This window comes from Homalodisca vitripennis, chromosome 1 (assembly GCF_021130785.1).
Source record: "Homalodisca vitripennis isolate AUS2020 chromosome 1, UT_GWSS_2.1, whole genome shotgun sequence".
Lineage (NCBI taxonomy): Eukaryota > Metazoa > Arthropoda > Insecta > Hemiptera > Cicadellidae > Homalodisca > Homalodisca vitripennis.
In genome coordinates this window covers 104854530-104875264 of record NC_060207.1, presented here as the reverse complement: position 1 = coordinate 104875264, position 20735 = coordinate 104854530, and the positions used below count along the sequence as shown (strand labels likewise).

Sequence of the window (20735 nt, the reverse complement as noted above, 5' to 3'; positions counted from 1 at the left end):
CAATACACGAATTTGTGAAGTAAATCACTTATTGAATACTTTGACAATAACAAAAAATTTGTTTTGACAAAATTAGATTACTCAAATCTGAATCCATACAACAAATAAAAGTTATGCCAAATTTTAATTATATAAAATGTATTGGAATGAAAGCTAAAAATACCTTTGGATGCAATTTGATGTTAGATAGAACGTGTTATGGTGGATTATATAACAATTTTCAAAGGATATAATTTACTCGTACTAAGAATGGTGCTTATTTAATTACGTTTATTTATCATTCATACTTTCTTAGAGAGTAAAAAAGGCTTACATACATAAAGACATAGTAAAATAATATTCCTTTCTCAAGGGCTAATACGCAACTTTCCAAAGAGTACCTACATGTTGTGTGACTATCAACATTCAATTATTGAATTCACTACTTCTATAATAAAATGTACCTAACTGCGCGATTATTACTTTGAGTTACTTATGAAACATTACACATTGCACTATTGTTAAGACTGCAATAAAGGGAAAATGTATATGTAACAGAAAAGCTATATTTATCTACAATATACAATCACTAACATTTGGCACCGGCATCAAGAATTGTGTGGTATCATCTTTGGTTGCCCTTTATTGTTACAGATTAAAAATTACTATTATACTTTTTAGTTCCTTGTTTCTATACTACATTTTTGAAGTTGATACTTTTTAGTTCACATAATGTATCGTTTTTCTTATAGTATGTCATGCTTCCTAAGTAAAAGGTTGATACAATCCAGACTACGGTACACATCGGTGGCAACTTCGTGAAAACCTAGTGGCCTATTTTAAAGTCTGAAACTGCTGCAGAAATACTGCCAGGATTTGAGCTTTTTGTCCTTTTGTAAGATTTCCATTCCTTTGATGACACATTTAACTCTATCATATGTATCATATTAGTTGAAGAAATCAACTAATATTTTGTTTGAAAAGCAGCAGTAGACTTTCCTATATCTTACTTCCTCCAGTTGCTATTTTGTTTCAGGTAATAAGATGTAATCAAAGTCAGGATTGAAAAACATTACTGGGTTGTGAGCACGCTTCTTTTGAAGACCCTTGAGGTAATTTAGGCAGCTAAAATTGTAATTCCCTGGATCAAGCTCCACTGGTTGATTCTTTGAACCAGTAATCAGGCAAATGATATGGAAGAAAAATGTCAAGAATAGTATATAGAATTAGTGTTAATTAAGAGTAATTCTTGAAAATAGCCTTTATATTCGTAGGTACTGAGCATTAGAACTCTAGAATCAACAACATATTTACCTTAGATATTCTAGTCCCTCAAGTAACCATCGATTGTAATAGAATTAGCGTTTCATAATTAAACGTTATGCCAGAATAGTCAATAAATGATATAGCTATAACAAATTAAATTTTGGATCCAACGGGATACATGTTCAACTTCCATGACGAAGCAAATACTCCTTATAGCTAACTAGATATGTGAACTAAAGTTGGATAGACAAAAGAAGCGTTCGACCAGGGTAATTATTGTCTGTTTAGGATGTGGAGTTTTGGCCAAAAAGTAACTAAGACAAATTGGCCCAAGCATGCAACCAGAAACATCATGGTGTTTTTTTATTTATGGTGATTATACCATAGACCATACATTTTCATCTTAATAAAAATAAGTATAAATTATATAAGTATAACAAGTATTAATCTAGGTAACCCTTTCATATAGTCCATATCTAATAACTTTAATGAAAGAAGTGTAATCAAAAATGTCCATGTCATTAAAATTTAATTTAAGTAAATACACAAGGCCTAAATATTATAGTTTATGACATTTGAATTGAGTTACATATCGTTGTTAGTTTTAATTGTCTACCAATTGTCATGCTCACCCATTTACAGTTATTTCTTAAGACTAATATAGATAGTCATGAAATTTGGTTTTATTGATTTTATTTGCCATATTCTAAAATAATACAATAGTTCTAACTGTTTAAACCGGGTTCGTTTTAAAACCAGTAATAGTTTAAATTGCATAAAAATCTTATTTTCGTAAATATCAGTCGATAGTTTGATAGTTACATTTAACATAAACTAAAGCAGCTGAGTTAGACAACTGGATAGTAAAAGCTTAGTTAGACTTTAATCTCCAAATGAAGACAACTCTAATTGTTTTTGTACCTTAAAACTCTTAAATCTCTGCGTTCACTGAAGTTTTGTGACACAATACCACGTACCTCTGAAACGAGAAAACATTTTAACAGTATATATATTTAATTTTTCTTAAGTAATAATGTCAGCACTACGTGAAAGGTATACTAAAACATATTTCTTTTATAATTATTTTCCTTTTTTTTCTCGATAAAATTATATCTACCTCGACTCTGAGGAAATGTAGATTATGGCAATGGCAATATCATCAACAGCGACAGATGCCACTAAGAACTAAACTACAGTTAGGTAATAGATTGAGCTTTTAGTTTCTAGTAGCTAGACACTCGCGGTTTTTTTTAATCATTGCAGCATTTGGTTTTCCTGTTAATCTTTAGTTTGTTTGAATTAAAAAACGCTTTAAAATAATGTCCATTCCTTTGATTAGCCTTTCATTGTTCATAGTATATTAACTAGTACGGTAAACAAACTTCTGAAGAAGAGCTTTCATTCTTGACTGGTTTGTACCTTAGGCGGAGTCCTAGCTTGGTGGCAAATTGAAGTAACCGAAAACAACTACAGATACAAACACGTGGTAAGTAGTGTAAGTGACTAGCTGAGCAGCAAGAACGGACAGTCTCGCTGCAAACGCTTCAAAATACAAACAGGTTTGTATTTGGTAGAGCTTATAATATCGGTGACACTATAGACCGGCATCCACCACAGCGGGGCTTGAGTATTCGTCAGGTAATAAAGCGATGCTTGTCGCGTCGTTCAGTGTGGAGACACATTTTTCACTGACAGCAGGGTCCGTCGTCCTTGTTGGTCGTGCCGTCCTTGCCGTCCTTCTAGGACGCCTTTAACAGTTTGAACCTTGATTGGGTACATCAACCGATGTGTCACTTACATCTGGGCAACCCTACGAATCTCTAAGAGCGGCACATCACTAACCGCAAACGTCGAGATATTGGGGTAAAAAGGGTGGATCAATAGTTTACTGCGGAAGATGTCTTATTGAGTAGGAGACCTTCCTTGGTATTAAAATCTGTTACTAGGTTAAACATGGGAGAGTACCGTTCCTTATGGACACTGGAGACTGGAAGAGATTGAAACAGAACTAGCCAACCCTTCTTCCAAGGTGAAAAATATAACAAAGTACATTACTGTAATAAAAGCCACATCCAAAATCTGAAAAATCTATCATGTGAATGTAAGGAAAAAAATTCAACTGAAAGTATAATAGAGACCAAATATAGTGTCTCATCTGGATGGAATTCGGCAGTAAAGGCTACTTCATAAGTATATCTGCCAAACTGTACATTTTTTACGCTTATAAATTTATCTTCCATTAAAATTGTGTGTTTGGTATACAAAAAAGTGTTTTAAAAGAGGCTCTAATAATTTGTATAGATGTTTCGCCATTTATAGCCTATGGAGTACCGATAATTCCCAAGATATCTTTAAAATGTACAAATACTAAAATCGTTTTCAAAACCATTTTATTTTTCATATAGTTTTTTCTAGATATATCTTGTGCTGTAGAAAAAAAAAACGTTAAATACGCATATTTACAAGTTCTTTTTATTTATTACTCCTATTTATACTACTATTATTTTTATACTATTACTACTATTATTTATAATGTTTATTTACTAAATATTATTTCTCATTATGAATATTAACTCATTACGGCTTCATTGTTTACTATCCCAAAGCATTGATGTTTAAGCCTAAAAATGTATTCATGAATAGCTCTCAAAGTGTATGTACTCGTATAGTTGATCACCGCTCATAGACCATACATTTTCATCTTAATAAAAATAAGTATAAATTATATAAGTATAACAAGTATTAATCTAGGTAACCCTTTCATATAGTCCATATCTAATAACTTTAATGAAAGAAGTGTAATCAAAAAATGTCCATGTCATTAAAATTTAATTTAAGTAAATACACAAGGCCTAAATATTATAAGTTTTATGACATTTGAATTGAGTTACATATCGTTGTTAGTTTTAATTGTCTACCAATTGTCATGCTCACCCATTTACAGTTATTTCTTAAGACTAATATAGATAGTCATGAAATTTGGTTTTATTGATTTTTATTTGCCATATTCTAAAATAATACAATAGTTCTAACTGTTTTAAACCGGGTTCGTTTTAAAACCAGTAATAGTTTAAATTGCATAAAAATCTTATTTTCGTAAATATCAGTCGATAGTTTGATAGTTACATTTAACATAAACTAAAGCAGCTGAGTTAGACAACTGGATAGTAAAAGCTTAGTTAGACTTTAATCTCCAAATGAAGACAACTCTAATTGTTTTTGTACCTTAAAACTCTTAAATCTCTGCGTTCACTGAAGTTTTTGTGACACAATACCACGTACCTCTGAAACGAGAAAACATTTTTAACAGTATATATATTTAATTTTTTCTTAAGTAATAATGTCAGCACTACGTGAAAGGTATACTAAAACATATTTCTTTTATAATTATTTTCCTTTTTTTTCTCGATAAAATTATATCTACCTCGACTCTGAGGAAATGTAGATTATGGCAATGGCAATATCATCAACAGCGACAGATGCCACTAAGAACTAAACTACAGTTAGGTAATAGATTGAGCTTTTAGTTTCTAGTAGCTAGACACTCGCGGTTTTTTAATCATTGCAGCATTTGGTTTTCCTGTTAATCTTTAGTTTGTTTGAATTAAAAACGCTTTAAAATAATGTCCATTCCTTTGATTAGCCTTTCATTGTTCATAGTATATTAACTAGTACGGTAAACAAACTTCTGAAGAAGAGCTTTCATTCTTGACTGGTTTGTACCTTAGGCGGAGTCCTAGCTTGGTGGCAAATTGAAGTAACCGAAAACAACTACAGATACAAACACGTGGTAAGTAGTGTAAGTGACTAGCTGAGCAGCAAGAACGACAGTCTCGCTGCAAACGCTTCAAAATACAAACAGGTTTGTATTTGGTAGAGCTTATAATATCGGTGACACTATAGACCGGCATCCACCACAGCGGGGCTTGAGTATTCGTCAGGTAATAAAGCGATGCTTGTCGCGTCGTTCAGTGTGGAGACACATTTTTCACTGACAGCAGGGTCCGTCGTCCTTGTTGGTCGTGCCGTCCTTGCCGTCCTTCTAGGACGCCTTTAACAGTTGAACCTTGATTGGGTACATCAACCGATGTGTCACTTACATCTGGGCAACCCTACGAATCTCTAAGAGCGGCACATCACTAACCGCAAACGTCGAGATATTGGGGTAAAAAGGGTGGATCAATAGTTTACTGCGGAAGATGTCTTATTGAGTAGGAGACCTTCCTTGGTATTAAAATCTGTTACTAGGTTAAACATGGGAGAGTACCGTTCCTTATGGACACTGGAGACTGGAAGAGATTGAAACAGAACTAGCCAACCCTTCTTCCAAGGTGAAAAATATAACAAAGTACATTACTGTAATAAAAGCCACATCCAAAATCTGAAAAATCTATCATGTGAATGTAAGGAAAAATTCAACTGAAAGTATAATAGAGACCAAATATATTGTCTCATCTGGATGGAATTCGGCAGTAAAGGCTACTTCATAAGTATATCTGCCAAACTGTACATTTTTTACGCTTATAAATTTATCTTCCATTAAAATTGTGTTTTGTATACAAAAAGTGTTTAAAGAGGCTCTAATAATTTGTATAGATGTTTCGCCATTTATAGCCTATGGAGTACCGATAATTCCCAAGATATCTTTAAAATGTACAAATACTAAAATCGTTTCAAAACCATTTTATTTTCATATAGTTTTTTCTAGATATATCTTGTGCTGTAGAAAAAAAAACGTTAAATACGCATATTTACAAGTTCTTTTTATTTATTACTCCTATTTATACTACTATTATTTTATACTATTACTACTATTATTTATAATGTTTATTACTAAATATTATTTCTCATTATGAATATTAACTCATTACGGCTTCATTGTTTACTATCCCAAAGCATTGATGTTTAAGCCTAAAATGTATTCATGAATAGCTCTCAAAGTGTATGTACTCGTATAGTTGATCACCGCTCAATTACGCCTGTCAAACTGATGACTGCTCATTATTCATGCTTTGGCCCCTGTAGACATGACAGCTGGGCTAATTATCTAGAATTCTCCAGTGAGCAATTATGAATTTGTTAAGCATACATAGTTTGAATTTGAGATAAGATACAACATGGCATTTGAATTTATGGGTGACTGTAACCGAACAAGTACTTTTGAGGAAAACTGCGTCGATAAACTAACTTCTGCCACGTTTCTAGCTCTCGTAAATGTGAGAAATTCGACTGTACGTCATACTTTGTTATGTTATTAATCCCCTGAGAATTGTTTTTATTGTTCTTTATATTTTTTATTTGCCATGCCAGGTTTACAAAGAAGCAGACACTAAACTCTTCAAAGAGAACAATACAGTAGTATAATTTTAATACTAGATAACAGAAATAAAGAGTAACAAAACTGACTAATATTGAGTACTGTGGTGTGATACTAACTGGGAGAGATGGAATGTTTATCTTGATTTGAAGGTTATTTTTGACGATGGAAAGATTGTGAAGGAAACAGGATTTTTCCGGACATTTGCCTAAACGATGGAACGAAGGATTTTTCCGGACATTTTGTTTCACTGAACGATGGCAAATGTCCGGAAAAATCCTGTTTCCTTCATGTTTATCTTCTTATAATTTTTTTACAGCTTTATATACTTGCTGACTTTGCCACGCTAATATAAAGATAGGTTAAGAGGTGAATTATATTGTTTCTTATTTTTTTGACCTGAGAAATTTAATAAAATAAGTTACATAACTAAAGTTTTGAGAAAACCAATGTCAAATGCAAATAATGGAGTGAAAAACAAACTTTCATCTTTGGACAACCATAAAACTGTTATTTTATGTGAAAACAGATCACTATTTTAAATTAAACTTGTAGAAAATTTTATTTTTAAACAAAATGGTGTAAATAAAACGCACAGAAAGTGAATATATGCTTGATTAAATTAATTTATTGATAACAAAACAAAGTAATAAGAAAAGATTAATCTGAACCTATTGAACCAAATTACAAACTACAGTAATTTTTCAAAAGTGATAGCTCTTAAAATTATTTGAGTTCTATAGTTAAAATAACATTTTTGTTGAACATCTGTTTATTGTATTGCCAACGTATAACATAAAACTTTTCCGCAAAACATCATTCTGTGTTTTTAAATCAAATTAAATCAACCCGTATGTCAGAATGCAGATGGATGCACTGCTGAAATCAATCTACTCTATGAAATAATTTTTCATTTAAAAATATAAATTTACAATTTCTTAGTATAAATTTAATTGGTTTAATGGATCATTAACAAATGTACAATAAGTAAAATCCAAAGGTTGTGTTGTGCTGTTATTAATACAAATTAATTAAATCAAAAATTCATTCACTTTCTGTGTACTTTATTTATAGAGTTTTTTTTTTTAATTTGTGATTTTTTTCTTGGTAATAAAACAAAGTTATTGTTGGTCAAAGTGTATACTGTGATTTTTCACTTCATGTTTAGTATTTGAGACTGGTTTTCTCAAAACCTACTTACCTCACAGTTCTAGGATCTATTTTATTCAATTTATCAGTTTAAAAACCATAAGAAACTACTGTAATATTGTATTCGCCCCATATTCTACCTTATTAGAAGTTCAGGAAGACCCGTTTTATATGTTGAGTAGATATTTGGGCAAAATCTTTCGCTAGCTGCAACAAGCAAATGAATTAATATCGGACCCATATTTATATAAACTGTTTCATTATATTTCATCTGAAATTAGCACCCACATTTTCTGCATATCTTCTATATAGATAAAAACTCCTTCCTTAATGCGTCTGTAGGGCACCTGTACCAAATTTCATGTCTCTATCTTTCATGGGTATTTTGGACGTTGCTGAATCATGAATTTTGAGACTTAAAAAGTCATTTAAGTCTTAAAAACCTAATTAGGTAAAAAAGTGTCAACTTCTGCCTGTTTAGATAAATTTTCTATGTAAGGTACAGGCACCTGTATCTCAAGCGCTACAGTTCAGTTTGACTTGTGACTGATCAAGAAAATATATAACATACTTATGACTGAAAAGTTACTGCAGTTCAAAAGAGGCAGATACGAGCGATTACATTCACTTCCCTCTGATTTATTTACGGCTCCACAGTTGTGGGTGTTTTGTACTGACCAACATAAAGACTAAACGTATGTGGGTTTTAGAATCCAACTTAGATTTAAAAGCGTTTCTTTGCGGTCTGCGATGTTTCTAGTGATATAAGTAATATTGATTTTTACCCCGACCAAGAAAATATGTGCATAAGTAAGCAAAAACTACTTTAGTCAGAATGCATCTCCCGTCGCTTGTATTCTGCTTCTGATGTAAAGTATTCCCCTTTGCTTTTCCTGTAACTTCAGTAAAATTATTCAGGGAGACAAGTAGTTTCGACAACCATACGTGCAAAACATTTACAGCTTTGTTCATCAAGTTGGGTTTTAGGATTGCGTTTAAATAATATTTTCCATGCATTATATGTTTAATTCGTCACTGGTGCAACGTAAAATAAAAATTAGACAGTAAACTGGTCTTTGCAGGCACTGTATAATTACTAAATATATTTTTAATTTAAATGTAAACCTATGTTTCTGCCACTTTGGTGAACTTCGTCTGAAAGTGTGAATAGCTGTTAAGGGTTAGTTTACTTTGGATTAAGTGTCGTAAATATTATGGATATTTTTTCAGAATTATTAAATATTCTGTTAAACTATTCTAATGTTTCTCACCTTTTACGCCTTACTTGGACTTCTACAAATATTTCAAAACCAAAATTAGCCAAATCGGTCCAGCCTTTCTCGAGTGTAATAACTAGCGCTATTAGTGAGAATAGCAAACTTCATTTCGTACTTATATATATATATATATATATATATATATATATTTATTTATAGATGTAAAAATAACTCAAAGGATTGCATCATGATAGACCGAGACTCCAAACCGAGGTAATATACCATAATACGAGCTGCGACAGGCCGGCGCCGCACCGGTGGTGGAGCGAGTCGCTTGATATTATACGAGTTTATTATTGTTACTGGCAGTCCGAGAGGCGATTTGGACTTAAATAACACAACCTATTTCATTTCCCCATAAATTGATACAATAATTTGTCTAAAAAAGCAATTTTGTCATCACTACTAACTTTTTAGGAGTTGAAATGAAAGGATTGTGATACGGTTGAAAATAATAAACAGCTTAAATTATTTACTTATTTAAAACTAATCTTCAAATATGGTTTTCATTCCGACGTTTTGGTTTATGCTGCTATTCTCATATTTGTAATGCTTACAAATAAAAAAAGAGAACCCGTCTATTTCCTATTTTTATTTTTATTTTTTGCGAACCTAATTTTTACATATTTACAAATTAACACCTTCACTGTGACTCTAGTCATGTTCTGACTTTAGGACAGCCGGGATAGTATTAAACTGCGTCAACTACAGTCATTGTGTTTAGGACCGTTTATAATTTTGTTACGCTACCTATTTAAATTATCTAATACTACATTGAAGTTAAATCCTTCATCAGGATCACTATTTCTATAAACCATGATAGTAATCCCCATCATCAGTCGCCGCAGCGCTGAAGAAATTTCAGTCTGATTAGCCTTATATAGCTTAAATCTTTACAATTATTCTTTACCTCGAAACTAAATGGTAAAGAGCTTAAAATAATGTTGAAATATAACAATTATTACGCAAAATTGTCAAACATTTCACTATACACAAGACGCAAGACGACAGACTGGCGGCAGCATCATTTAACTCGCTCAGTCTTTTCTACAACTTAGTAATTATTCTAGTAAATGTTCTAACAATGTCACAGTGAGCATAAATGTTAAATACTGGTAAATGTAAAAAAAAAAATAATTTTATCTTGAATACGTTTATTCTCAAAACCTTATTCATGTATAATAATAAAATATTCACCTGCATGAAATGTACGTGGTAAACATACCACGAAAACAAAAATTATAAAACAAAATTACAAAAACAACTTTAAATGTTTACATAACCGAAATAAAGTTATTTTCCTGCTTTCATAATATTCGTGTAACAAAATAATTGGGGGTTACTTATAACTTTGAACAGTTAAAACGCTAAATTAGTTTTTTACTTATCCATCTTTTGTGTTTCAGAGTATGGATGACCTGGCAGCACATCAATTACTGCAAGTATATTCTCTTCCTTGGGCAGGAGTTACTATAGACACTCCAGTAAACGAGAATGTCACAAACGTTTCAATCCAGTCAATAGACAGACCCAATATCACCAACAAAAATTCTGATATAGACCCCAAAATCGTCATTTACACTACCTCATTCCTCATCCTGTGCTGTATCGTCTCCCTGGCAGTCAATATAGTGATCCTCTCCTCCGTCTGCTTCATGCGGTCCAAGGTCTACCCCACACTCTACATCAGTCTCAGTCTTGCCGGTGCCGACACCTTCAGTCTCTTCCTCTACGCTCTCGGTCTCGTCCTCTTCACCCTGGTTCCTCGCGGGTTCGGTATCAGTCTCCTGGCCGACTGCACATCCCTGGTGGTCGAGGCGCTCCGCATGGGAGCCGTCTTGACTACCATGTTCCATCTGCTCGCCCTGGCCGGCAATCATTACCTGGGTATTCTGCAACCTCTCAAGTACCCGGTATATATGACCAGAAGTACCGTGAGGACTATCGCTCTCCTACTGTGGACAATACCTTCTGTTCTACTCATCATCGACATATTCATCGTCGAGGGCAGCGCGTACAACTCGTGCTCACATCTGTGAGTATTTTTATATAAACTCTTGTGCAAAGTAATACTAAAATTGAGTGGTAGAACGTTTCAATCAAATGTTATTTGTTTTCGGAAATTATTATAAGAATGCAATGCAACAGACATGTAAACATTTCTCAAAGAATATAACGACAACAGTTGTCACAATATTTCCTACGTTTGTCACGTACTTGCTGTATCATTTCAAATAATTAAAGGAGACTACTGAATACTTGTTCATTTACCCGTCTTCCCGGTTTCTCTACGATCTCGTTGATTCGTTTTTATATCTTTTCTCTTTATAGATTTTTATTTGTTTTATTTCATAAAATAAAATGTATGGATTAATTTATTCATGTTCACTTAATTAATTTTACAGTACAATAATCTCACAAGTCTAAAATTATGATTTTATGTGATTCGTTACAAAGGCTTTTCCTTTACTCCTTATATAACTGGTAGGATTCGTTGACCCCTATGTTGCGAATTGCCTCATCTCAGAGAATTTCGTATGATATATTACATCATGTATTACATATGTTTAATATTCACTTCACATATTCATAAACATATTGACTTAAGAACCATGATTTTCCTTTCTTATTATTCCCAACCAATCGCAAGAATATTTGAAATAATTAAAGAGATAATTATCTGTATAATTATTTAAATATTGTTAGAGATTTATTTAGGGACAAATAATAAAATTAATTTAAAAAATAAAAATATAATATAATTGAAATTATAAATAAAACGAAGAATTTTAAACGTAATTAAAACCGACCAGATTTATAGTTTCAAAATAGTAATAATATCTTAACAAATATTGTAGTGAATTTAGTGATGAATTTTTATAAAACTTTAAAAAATAAATCACAAAAAAAGGATATTTGTATGTTATTGGTGTACATCGTATCAATTCGTATCAATTGATATTTACATAATGGGTTTTATCTAATTCTAATGATGACATTATTGACATTATCAATTTTTATTCTCAAAGCATAATGTGATTTTAGGATTTCAATATTTTAAAAATCACCAATAAATTATGAAGATAATTAAAAACTTCTATTGTTTTTCTATTATTACTTATATGTTAACAAAATTTCTTTAATAGTTTGAAATACACTAAGTAAATGATTACGAGTATTGTGTATATATATATATATATATATATATATATATATATATATATATATATAATTATATGCAAGTAGAATCGCAAAATTATAACAAGTAATAGATTTTTAAAAGGCTTCACGACATGATTTTCATAATCCGGACCAGCAGCATGTATCTTATTACGGGATACCATTATCGTACATAAAACTGGTAATAATGCGTCAATCAAACGTATTAAAACATAATGGAAGGAATTTAACTGTTCACAGTTTCTTACGAAGAGCAAAGTTTCGGACGACCTTTGCTTTGCTGTTCTTTACGACTCTGGGGGTGATGTTGTTCATCTACTGCCACATATATATCCTAGTGGACAAACACCACAAAAAGCCCATTGTCGGAAAACATCACTGCAGCAAAAAACGCCGCCACCAGAGCAGAAATACTTCTTTTACAAAATCTCAGGTTAGCTTTGCTTATTTAGCAGTTATATTTGCTTATTTCTACATACATATCTTAATATTTTGTAATTTAATACCATTTATTTTAATTAAATATTTTAAATTGTTAATATCTAGAAATATCATTAAGATATTTTCTCTTCTTTCTGGTTACTGTTGAACAAAAAAAGGTAAATTTTCAAATTAATGTTAAAGATGTAATTAAATAATCTAAAATCATTTGTGTGTAGTTCTGTATCACTCTAAAGCTTTAATTTAGAACTAACTCGAAATTTCAGAGTTAGGACAATTCTAAAACTTGGCAAAGTCTTGATGTCATGAACTTAACATAAAACTTTGAAACCAGTTTTTCCCCATCAGGGAAATCGGTTCTTTTCCGGTTGTGAAACCTTTACGTGAAAGTGATGAAGAAGCTGTACACTCGATATAATCTGCTCATGAGGCGATGATCCTTATCTCGTATCCTAGAAAGTGTGCAAATTGAATGTGTCATGCCTCTGTCATTGCCAATATTTGGAATAACGGTACCTTTCGTTTTTCTATTGTTTCACATTGTTTCATGTAGATATGGGTAAAGTCACATGTTTTAATAGTAGCGAAATGATTCGACTTTTTGAAAGGTCAAAGTTATTGGAGGTACTGTTGTTGATAGTGGAATTAGTTGAACCCTTGGCACTTTATCTCTTCGCTAAAATCAGTATTTCGTTTCTCTTCTTCTTAAGCTCACTCCAAAACTAATTTCTTACTTCCCTCTCACGGTTATTTAATCAAATTGTTTAAGCAATTATCATTTCAGTCTAAATATTTATCTGATAATGTGATATTTAGGGAATCTATTTTTTATGTTCTCTACTTAGCTTAGATTCAAAATCATAATTCTTAAATCTAAAACGTCAACTAAAAATAATCTTAGATATATATTAATCTGATTATATCGAAATTACCTTTTTTCCACAGTATGAAAAGCGTTAGTCGAATAAAATGCATGTTTCTGTACTATGTCTTGGTTAGACTGAGCTGTCTCATTTATTTTAAACGAGTTCAGATTAAAATATTATTGGAACTTTTGAGAATGTCCATGTATTTAAATACTTCTATTATGCTACAGCTGTTAGTCTGTGGCAGGGATGGATTGGCTCAAAAGCTATCCGAGTTAAAACATCTTTGTCATACAATATCTCCTCCCCAGGTGAACGAGAAAGTGATTGTGACTACTCTGATGATATTGGGGTCCGTAATCATCGGCTGGTTGCCTGTCTTCACCTATTTCATCCTTTGCTGTGATGACTGCTGGCTCAAAGATTGGTGGCAATTGAAAACTTATTCTGAGCACGCTTTCCTTGTTCTCATAAACTTCTTAATGATATGCAAGACAGCCAGCAACTCGTACATATACGCTTGTCGTATGAAGGAGTTAAAGGTTTGAATACTTTATTACCCATATTATGTATCTAAGATATATTTACAGGTAATTTTATTGTACGCTACTATTCAAAGTAAAAAGGTTTTCCATGTAACAACAATAACGACAAAAAGGTTGGAGAGAAAGGCCAAACTTTGGGAAATGGTGAAATGCATTAAAAGGTGAAAAATGATCCTAAGATAGTAAATTCATGTTCTAAAATATGTAGTTTTCTTTCTGTCCCTTTAATTGCGTTTTCAATTTTAGAGTGCTCTATAACCACTAAAGCTATAAAGTTGACATTTTAATCATATCCGCTTTCTAGATGTTCCTCAGTCTGCACGAGACTCTGGGATCAATAACGTATTAACAAAGTCGGGACTCTTTCCTTATCCACCTATACTTTAAATAATTTATTAAATTGTTTAAATTAATTAATATTTTCCTAAAATTTATAGAGATTTCCTTGAAATAGACATCATATGTTTATTTTCTAAAATAGACCACCAAACTTCGTCAAACGCACTAAAATAAACCACAAACTTTAAATAACGTTAGTTCTTAAAACTGTTTTCCAGAAATTCGTTATATAAATTTTGGATTGTTACAAAAAGTTTAATTTTCATAAATTTTGTATGAGCGGAAATGTTTAAGAGATTTAGTTGTTTGTAACTAAAACTAAGCATCATCAACTAATTCTTAAAACTGTTACATGTTTGCAAACATCTGGTTCTTCTACTGTTTCTTTGCTTGTGTATTTTTTCGTAAGAAGAGTAAAATAAAACACAATTATTTTATGAAACTATAAGATTGAAACTTATGGCATTTATGGTTTTTGTAAAACTAATTTCGTCAGATATGCAAGCAAATAATATGTACTTAAGTACGTGTCTTATGTATTTTACCGGGTTTAAATATTGCACAGATCTTGTAAATCTATATTGGAATAAGATTAACTTATCAAACTTTATAAATAAAAGTTTAATCTTAAAACATCAAATGTTCATTCCTTTGCATTTATAACAAATAAAGCAACGTCAATTTAGTACTGCGCTATGAAAAACTACAAATTCTTGACATATTACACAGACACACACTCATACACGCACACAAACAGGTATTTGGATATTAGAAAATATTCTAACATAAATAGAAATATAAATAGAAATACAAATGCTAATAAAATAGATGAATAAAAATAAAATTATGGATAGCCTAGACCTACACTAATACAAACATAATTAAAAACAAAAGAACGAAACAATGGAACAGTTTAGTTTGTCTTATTCTAAGTAAAACTTTTGTTGTGCTTAAAACTTAAACTGAACAGTTATACCAATATAAATTTTCATCCAAATCAAAGTAATTTATAAATTTTTTAACTTACCGTCTTCCTATCCTAGCAATTTAATCTTTAAACCTTCGAAACACATACCGTTTCGCATTAAGGTATAAGTAAGAATTGTTTTATCAACCAATCAAACTTTTCAAACTGAAACACGGTTCGATGGTTAAGGATATTCATTTTTACCAGTTTAATAAGCAAGGTTAATCTAAAATAATGAATACCATACGTATAATGAATACTATACGTATAATGAATACTATAATAATGAATACGTCTAATATAATAATAATCAAATTGTATAACAGAAATAGTTTTGTGACTGTAAAATGTATAAAATAGAACTATAATTTTCATTTTTGCAACTTATTTACATTCAACGAACAGGAACTGAGAGTTAATTAATTAAGAGAGGATTACACTGGGCAGTACCTTTAAGGATGACAGACGCGAAGGGTTATTATGAAGGCCTTTGGAATGTTTCGTGGGTCATTCAATAACTTATCAAACATTATTGTTTTCAGAAACAAGTCACTTAACAACAGGAACACGATGCAGAATGTGCAAGATTAATCATGCAGAATGAACAAATCTGACAAAGAAAACAGACATATATCGCGGTTTATAAAAGTAAATTGTACCTCTAAGGTTTATTTCAATACACCATTTCGTATATTGACGTTTCTTTAATGCCTCGGTTTTTAATTCAAAGTAGAAATCTAACAGTAATTATGAAAGTTTAGAGCCTACTAATAATACATGAGAACTACTCCATATAAAATATTTATATTTACCAATCTTTCAAATCAGTAAATTAAATAATTTAGATTGCTCCTTTTCAAATTGCATGGATAATGTCTAGCGTATTTAGTATCGACTTTTAGGAATTTCAGTTTTCTTCATACAAAGGAATATATTGATTACTTATGAAAAATAATAAAGATTTCATTTATATATCTTTTTATACCTTATTATATATTCTCATAATATTCTTCATTATCCTGTAAAGCCCATAAATATTAAGTTGCAATTTGTTATTAATGTAATAAATATTGTTTCAGATTGCTCTGCGGGGAATGAAGAAATTAGTGGTGAAACATTTCACAACAAGAGGTACAAGTAACAAGGACCCCTCAGTTCCTTTGCGTAACAGTACATTTCCTCCATGGGAATGATCTAATGAGTAAGTCCCAGTGATTAATTTGGCCCAAGATTTAACAAATTATCTATTTTTCATGTATAACTCACATAAAAAATTGTCAAATAACAAAGTTAGGTAGCGACCATCGATCATCGATGGTTGTGACACGCTATGGAATAGCTTCAGTATGAATCACGTTTTAGAGTGACAACGGTATTAACTGTTAACTTTAATATGGCAAACTATTAAAACTTATTCGTATCTACAACTACTGTACTGTCGTCCTACTGCATGATGTTATTAATTTTATTGTATTATAGATGGTAAATAACCTACTATATGTACTTATAAATGTAAAAAATTTATCTCACAGATCACTCACAGAATAAACAAATTTAAATTAATGATATTGGAATGAAGTTTATGATACTTGTTTTGTTGTTGCACTCCGTGTTATCCTACATGTCGTGAATAATATGTGTGTTTAAAGCCTTATTGTACATTAGAAAATCCTATTTGTATTTCTTTAACACATGAGCTTTAAAAACACTATATTGAGGTTCGTATATCAATTCATATTCAGTCAAAAGAGTGCGATTGTTTAATTGTATGTCAAAATATCGTGTATACGTATTTAAATCAGAGTTCGATATCTATTTTAATCCCTCGAATTCTTCCAACTGAATACTTTATAGATTTAATTATGTTTTAATGAACAGGCGAAATCTTTTCGAATTTATCATCTCATTCTAAGAGAGAATGTCAAAATAAACATCCAAATAGGCGGTCTCTTGTAACTCTGTTTTTTTTAAAATATAAACTTTTGAAGAAAGAAACCCTGCACGAGTATGATATTGCTGATCTCCTCATAGTTTAAATATTATGGAAGTATTGTAATAAAGAGGTTTTTATACAACATATTAAAGTAAAATGAAGTCTTATTTGATAGATTGTTGACTTATTTACATTTAGCAAAATGGAGTCAAGGGTAAAGAATGTTTATGTTTGACGTGGTGCCGACATTGATGTGGTTAGGGGAGAACTACAAACAGTGTGTCTGGATAGCTCAGTTTTGCACGTCACGAATTTTACATTAAAGTACATGTTACGTGTAAGATGTTTGTTGGTTAACGAATACTATGTAAAGTCCAGTAATACTTTGCATTAGATTTTATTAAAAATGGTGTTAAGTTAATGGTTAAATTTCATATCTATCCCCAAATTTTTCTTTGTAAATAATTAAATATTGAATTACAGTCAATATGATTCTCTGAAGAACGATTGGAATGTAATGGTAATTTTCTGTTATCTTATCCTATTGTAATTTCATATCGGTTCTTTACTGATGTCAATAAGCAAATATTATTTTTCAAGATAGTACTTTTCATGTAACAGATGAACTTCTAGAGAATCACGAATAATAAACTCATTTAATTTTTCAAAAATGTTTAAGTATTGACAGATTACAGAATCTAATAATTAACTTATACGGCTATACCAATATTACACTTTTTATACCTTCACGCCATTTCTAATCCTGTTATCTGAAACCCGTGTCGTAGGATATATTTCACTGAAATCTGTGATCGACACCTACCTGAAGTTATTCAGTAAGATCGAAACAAGCAGTAGAGCCAGACGCACATCTAGTGTATACTAGATGTTGTGGTGTTATCATTGTATCATCAGATGCACAATTAAAAGAACTCTTTTGTAGACTCGATGTCTCAGATGTCGAAACAATGCAAAACGTTTAAATTCATCAATAATTCTAAGAAATTCCAAACTCTCGTTTAGTTTTCGAATTTAGAATTCGCTCCTCCTTCTTAGTGGCCTGCAGAATGAGTTTTTCCGAATAAAGCAAGTCACGTTCCAATAATGCATCATTGGAACATTGTAAGTGTGACGCTACAAACTGAATAGCATTCAGGCAGTCGCCGAAAGTGCGTGTCGTGTTGAGAGTTGAGCACCGACTAGCTGTACTAGTGTTACAGTATGATGGGATAACCTCTTTTTCATTCCATAAGTCAGTGTCTCCCCTTCAGGAATGAAGCAGAATTACAATCTGTAAGAAGAGATAAGATTACTTTCTCACTTGTACTCCATGATTCGATATCACGGGGTCTTTTCACGTATGTGTCGATCACAGATTTCAGTAATCTATCCTAAGACAAGGCTTTCAGATTACAGGAAGCTTGAGGAAGACACTAAAGAAATGTAACGTTGAATACTGTATCCACCACAAAATATATCGTATATTTCATATATAAACGTTTTATAATTAATTATAACTGTAAATAAAATAGTAATAATAAATGTATTTTTGTATTATTTTTAATTAGATAGACAACGTATAAATTATTTTGAGAAGAATATTGATTTTACTGAGATGTCTATACATAGTCATCGTTTAAAATAGAATAATGTTAGAGAAATATTTCAGAAACATGTATAAAATATGTCTACCATTAAATTATATTATAAACACCATTTTCCCAATTTTTTAAATCCTGTCACCTAATTTAGAAATTGTTAATAGCCGTTGTGATGGATGTAAAATCCATTAAGAGTTAATAACGAACAGAATAGTTTAGACCCCTCATCAATGTGACCGAAATACTGAAACTCCAGTTTTCCCAGATTAGAATGTAGCTAGAACGAACATAATCTAGTAATCGTTAGAAACATAAGTTAAGCAATAGGAAATTTAACAAATAAAAACACATAGCATTTAACACTCATATCAAATGTCACAACAGGGAAGACGTTCCAAATGTGTCAATGCAAACATTGCTTTTTATTAGAGAATCTGTGACTTGATCTTGATTATTGAAGATATTACTAATACACGTTTAGTTTTATTGAAATTAAATTAAGTTAGGGATAGTATGAAAATTCATTTTCTTGGTGAAGACTACATTAATAAAATTTAGGTAATTTTATAATTGAATCAGAGCCATTTAAATTGATTCTTCTTTTAGTTAACATATTTATTAAATATAAAATAGTCAAACCTTATCATTTGACATACTAGATGCTCATAGCGTCAAAAGAAAATCTTTCGTAGCTTAATGTTCGGTTATCACATGTTTAGTCTTAAACTCCCTATTTTAACATTTATTGGTGCAATAAAACTACTCCAAGCCAATCACGTACATAAAAAAAGCATTTAAAATTTGAAATGTATAATAGTTAAATATTGTTTTGATGTAAATTTTTTAGAAGGTATTTTGTTTGTATTCCAGTCCAAGAATCCCAAACCAAGTTATTTTACCTTATAGTCAAAGCAATCTAGGAGTAAACCATACCACGTGTCAAGTAAAAAGCTTTGCTGAGGTTGCATGTACATTTCAGGTCTATAGTTCATTTTATTATCGAATTGACTTTTGCAAAAATAGACACAAAAAGTCTTATAGAAAAGAACATTTTACATTACCCTGGCAGGCAAAAGAGAAATTGTGACAACTATTTAATAATATGCTTCATTGTCAAGGACAGCTAAACTTCATGGTTTGGCATACACCATAATAGAACTGATAATAGTGTTTCCTTTATTACCTATATGGTGATTCCTGTGTATGTAGAAATTAAGTTTCATGCAAAATTAAAAGTCTACTGATAGATTTCTTTCGGAATTTCTGAGCACACGATGCATTCATATATTTGTTTATAAAGTCAACTTTCATAGCAGTATTAAAATAATAAACTTTCCGTGAGCTAAAGAGGATACTTTAACGCAAGACTGCGCTGAATTCAAATCTGTCACTTACTTTTGTCATTAATTTTTCTATCTATTATTTTTTTAATTTTGTATACTGTATAAATAAGCTGCAAGTGATAATTATGTCGTATGTAACAATCTCGTATGATTGTCCCCAGCTTTTTTACAAATCTATTTATTGAGCTACTCACTCGTTTCAATCATGTTTACCCGTAAGACCAATGTAAATAATATATTTATTAATGCCCAGCCAAACTTCATAGAGTAGCATGCCCTATCATCAAATTCAGTGTTGCATATATAGAAATTAACCTTCAGGAAAAATGTTAAGTACATACTCTATAGGTCAGTTCGTTTTCGAGATATCGTGCGGACAGACAGACATAATTTTTTTCACCTCAGCGAGCTACCTTTAGTCAGTCTATACAAAATTTAGTCAATAACTTTTTATTGTTAGTAATTTGGAAGTTAATATTACTCAATATGTATATTAATCTGGTCAATAGTCAGGCCAAGGATTTTGGTCTTT

General features: G+C 31.2%; 1 protein-coding gene across 1 annotated transcript in view; it reads left to right on the top strand.

Annotated features, from left to right (window-relative positions):
- LOC124374276 overlaps nt 1–16519 on the top strand; it is a 33132-nt gene extending 16613 nt beyond the window's left edge. The window contains exons 5-9 of the mRNA XM_046832538.1: nt 5123–5186; nt 10395–11023; nt 12409–12601; nt 13787–14017; nt 16406–16519. Of these exons, the coding sequence (XP_046688494.1) occupies nt 5123–5186; nt 10395–11023; nt 12409–12601; nt 13787–14017; nt 16406–16519 (1231 nt within the window). The remainder of the gene's footprint in view (nt 1–5122; nt 5187–10394; nt 11024–12408; nt 12602–13786; nt 14018–16405) is intronic.
- Nucleotides 16520–20735: the final 4216 nt, after the last annotated feature.